This window comes from Triticum dicoccoides, chromosome 2A (genome assembly GCF_002162155.2).
Source record: "Triticum dicoccoides isolate Atlit2015 ecotype Zavitan chromosome 2A, WEW_v2.0, whole genome shotgun sequence".
NCBI lineage: Eukaryota > Viridiplantae > Streptophyta > Magnoliopsida > Poales > Poaceae > Triticum > Triticum dicoccoides.
The window spans coordinates 518,004,680-518,008,839 of NC_041382.1; the positions used below are offsets into that span (position 1 = coordinate 518,004,680).

General features: G+C 40.6%; 1 protein-coding gene across 1 annotated transcript; it reads left to right on the plus strand.

Annotated features, from left to right (window-relative positions):
- Positions 1 to 844: 844 nt before the first annotated feature.
- Positions 845 to 3,877, plus strand: LOC119355130 (succinate dehydrogenase subunit 5, mitochondrial-like). Its single transcript, XM_037621913.1, has 4 exons — positions 845 to 1,054; positions 2,040 to 2,344; positions 2,421 to 2,606; positions 3,476 to 3,877. Exons 1-4 carry the CDS (start codon positions 913 to 915, stop codon positions 3,530 to 3,532), a joined length of 690 nt encoding a protein of 229 aa, XP_037477810.1. The 5' UTR covers positions 845 to 912; the 3' UTR covers positions 3,533 to 3,877.
- Positions 3,878 to 4,160: the final 283 nt, after the last annotated feature.

Sequence of the window (4,160 nt, forward strand, 5' to 3'; positions counted from 1 at the left end):
GGGTCAACAAATTTATTCCCAATGATCAAAGTTACCACGATGCTTGAAACAAAAAGTTTTTCAGTGCTAACATATTAAAGGCAAAAACATGTCAAAAACAGTATTTCCCTTACAATGTTCAACAATGAGTGTCATAGGTGAGCTGGTTAGCTCCCTTTGTTAATTACTTGCAAACCAGAGATCAAATCCTAGTCCAAGCATTATTTTTGCTGAAAATCGAGAAGGCATGTGGGGCCATAAATGACGATTACGGAAATTAGGAAGGAAATCGGAAGAGAATTGATGGCGTTGGATGCGTGTGGTAGTTTCGCAATCTGCCACACGGTTGCCATATACATATTTCGTTACTTTATTAATCAAAAGTTAAAAAAAGGTAAAACAACCGGATCAGGGGGCTGATCGAACCACACATGTCTCCCCTGATCTAAGGAAAGTGCATACCTAGCTAGTACATGAGGTTCATAGTTTGACGTCCTCGACTCATTAATAAAAACACACGAAAAAAATGTACTGCACCATGATTTTATATCCCTTATCACTCCACCATAGACACCACCTGATGATTCATGTATGTGTTTAATAACATTCTTGCAATCCGATGCAATATGAAGTTGCTGTAGTCCAAGATCTTCTGCCCGCGAAAGAGCTTCTCAACTTTTTTTTATATGTTTTGTTCTGCACCTTCCTGCAAAGGTTCTACACGGGCCATGTGCTATATGGCCAGCCCAATTCAGTCCAGTTAATCAAGATTCATTGTCTCAAAAAAAAGTTAATCAAGATTCTTCTTAAGGCCCACAAAAGAAAATGGCACTACGACGGGCTTAACAATCCCCCTCAAAAAACAAAAACAAAAACAATTGTTCACGATCGTCCCCATCTTGCTGCAATCTCCACCGAGTACAGACACCGGCGATGGCCGCCGCCCTCCGCTCCTCTTCCGCTGCCGCCGTGCACCGCTTCCTCCGCATCTCGCCGTCCACCTTGTCAACGCTCCCGTACGCCTCACGTCCTGCTGCGGTGCCGCCTTTCTCTCCCTCGATCGCCGCCATCTCAGGTCGTCCTCGCATCGCATCTTGTTGGTTGCTACTCGAAAGTATCATATGCTTGTGTCCGGTTTTGCGCCAGTATCTACTTATGATCCCGTCCGGTTCGCTCGCTTGTTTAGGCTGTTTGTAGATTTGTAACTGCGAAAGTATTTAATTGGTAAGGATTTTATTTTGAACCTTATTGCTACAAATATTTCAATTTTGATACGCTAGTAGTCTGGTGTGGGAAGGCGAAGCTATTGTGAAGTGAGAAAATGTGTTACAAAGGTAATTGAAGAAATAGAAGATTAGGGATATCCATGATATCATGGTAAGGTTATAGTATCACTAGAGAATGTTAGTTGTCCGTATATACAGATGTTTATGGTTCTACGGTAGACAGTGTTTACAGTTTGCAGCAGGTATGACATGCCAGATGACAGCTCATACGTGTTTTTCCTGCTACTGTTGCGTCAAATGTTGAATTTAGCACTTAATTGTACAATACCTATGCGTGGTTCTGAATTCTGATGTTGCTTCAAGCAAGAATGACTCTGTTTTTTGGCTTGCGAGATTTTACTTTGGATGTAAAGCAACAAGATGAAAAACAAAATCATAGCCTTATTCTGTAAATTTTAAAGTGTCAATGATGCTTATCCTTATCGGTCTTCATATCTCTGCAATGCTAATATTGTACTTTAGTCAAACTTATACTTGTGCTCATTTAGGAGCCTCCAACTTAAAAAATATCCGTAACACTGGTATAAATTGCAAGGTGTGAATAATGCGTATCCTTATCAGTCTTCATATCTCTGCAATGCTAGTATTGTACCGTCCTTAGTCAAACTTATACTTGTGCTCATATAGGTGCTCCACTTAAAAACTATCCGTAATGCTGGTATAAATTGTAAGGCATCAATAATGCTTTTCCTTATCAGCCTTAGTCAAACTTATACTTGTGCTCGTGTATTACCCCCTGTGCTCATTGTTGATTAAATTTTGCATGCTGTAAAGGTGGCAACAATGCTTTCTCATGGAACTTCAGGCGCTTGCTCAGTTCAAATGAAAAACATATGTCTGCAATGTCTGACCCACAAATTGAATCTGCTGTTAAGGATTTGATGGCTGCGAGCTGGAGTGAACTTCCACATTCTCTTGTAGAGGAAGCAAAGAAAGCAGTATCCAAATCCACTGATGATGCGGCGGGTCAAGAGGCTTTGAAAAATGTATTTCGTGCAGCTGAGGCATGTGAAGAATTTGGTGGAGTTTTAGTTACCCTAAGAATGGCTCTTGATGATCTTTGTGGTCTAACAGGCGAGGTTGGTACTTAATTGTCTCTATTCCCTCGTTCATGTACAGCTGAGTTTGAACTCTTACCAAGCCTAACTCTTGCAGAACGTGGGCCCTTTGCCTGGTTATGTTGAAGATGCTGTTAAGTCCACATTTAATAGGTACATGACATATCTAGAATCCTTTGGGCCTGACGAACATTTTCTACGAAAGAAGGTGGAAAATGAGTTGGGTACCAAAATGATTCACCTTAAAATGAGATGCAGTGGCATAGGATCCGAGTGGGGAAAGGTAAGTCCATTTTGAATGTTACTTTCCCCACCAGTATGGTTAATTCAATACCAGCTTCTGCTCTAGAACTTTATTTTTGAGACAGACATACATGTCTTTCTCGGTCAAACAGTCTTGTATGTGCTATGATGGGGCATTTTTTTAGTTCCGTTTAGGATATGTTCTTCTGTTGCCTTTTACTGTTGGCGTGTATATAGTATTATCATACTCCTAAAGATTTTTTAGCTGAGGTAGTTTTCGCCATTTCTTCTATTTTTGTCAGAAAAAAGAGAGCACATTAAACAGTGTATTGGAGTTGGCTCTGATTTTTCTTTATTTTGGTGAACCAAATGAGTCGTATAAATGGAGAATGTATTGTTAAGTTTTTGTAGAAAGAAAGACATGGAACAGATTAATGACAAAACACTTGAACTTTGTCTACCAAACTCGTATCCTAACTATGACCATCACCCATTTCATTTGATTTTTAATGCATGCTGAAAAATTCCAGTACACATGTAAGTTCTTTTGCTAAGTTTGGTACGTACTAGTTATGCTTTGGTTCGGGCTAATTTGTAGTCGATTTCAAGTTTGTAACTTCTAACATGTCTCCCTTCCGAAAGTTTTAGCACAAGATAAATGAAAGACAGCCATTTTTTGGCTGATTCCAGCCAGACGTTATCTTATCCTCTACATTTTTCCCAATATATATCCCGCAACCACTACAAACTGGCCATTACATGAAGCCTGCCAAATCTTGCTAAACCAGCCTGCACAACTGATTCTGTAGATATTGCCCGTAGTTGTAGCATCTCTCTTCCTGAATTTTACTTGTTGAATATACTTTTATTCAGTACTCCTTACTCCTGATGTGATTATTTTACTTGCAGATCACCTTGATAGGCACCTCAGGGATCTCTGGGTCCTATGTTGAGCTAAGGGCGTGAGGGAAGTCCCCAAATTTGAGCTGTGCAGAACATGGATGGATTGAAGCAAAGCTGCTTCATCAGAATGAGGTGTTGCATATCGTTTTCATTTCCTTTGTAGCTAGCATGCCAATAACGCTGAAATCTTGGCGCCCCAAGCTGCTGTAATAATAGCAAGTCCCTGGTTCATGTTAATTTTGTTTCACTCCTGGATAGGAAAGGTAATTTTTGTTTTATGTATTGAATTTGTTAAAAGGTACTCCACCCATCCCATAATGTAAGACCATTTTGCAAGCTATGGGACGGATGGAGTAGTATAAAATATATAGTCAAGAAAGAAGATCTTGATTCGTGTGTCTATTTATATAACCTCTATGATTATAGATAAATAGCATGAGTTGGGCTGAAGATATTCACATGCTGCTGGAGACCATTGTGTATATAAAGATGTAGACAAGGAGTTAGGGCATTTCTAACCGGTCCACTAAAAATAGTGGAGTAAACCCTTAGTAGAGTACATTTACCCCACTAAGGATGAAGAGGGGTGATCGCCACCCCCCTGCGCCGCCTAGCTCTGGCGGCTCGGGGGCAAAAATGTAGCGCCGACACCACCCCTTCCCCTCGCCCCTTCCCTTCTCGCAGCCGCCAG

Coding starts and splice junctions, on each gene's coding strand:
- LOC119355130 (XM_037621913.1), top strand. CDS start 913: ATGGCCGCCGCCCTCCGCTCCTCTTCCGCTGCCGCCGTGCACCGCTTC. Junction 2,345..2,420: donor TTTGTGGTCTAACAGGCGAG/GTTGGTACTTAA, acceptor TAACTCTTGCAG/AACGTGGGCCCTTTGCCTGG. Junction 2,607..3,475: donor TAGGATCCGAGTGGGGAAAG/GTAAGTCCATTT, acceptor TTTTACTTGCAG/ATCACCTTGATAGGCACCTC.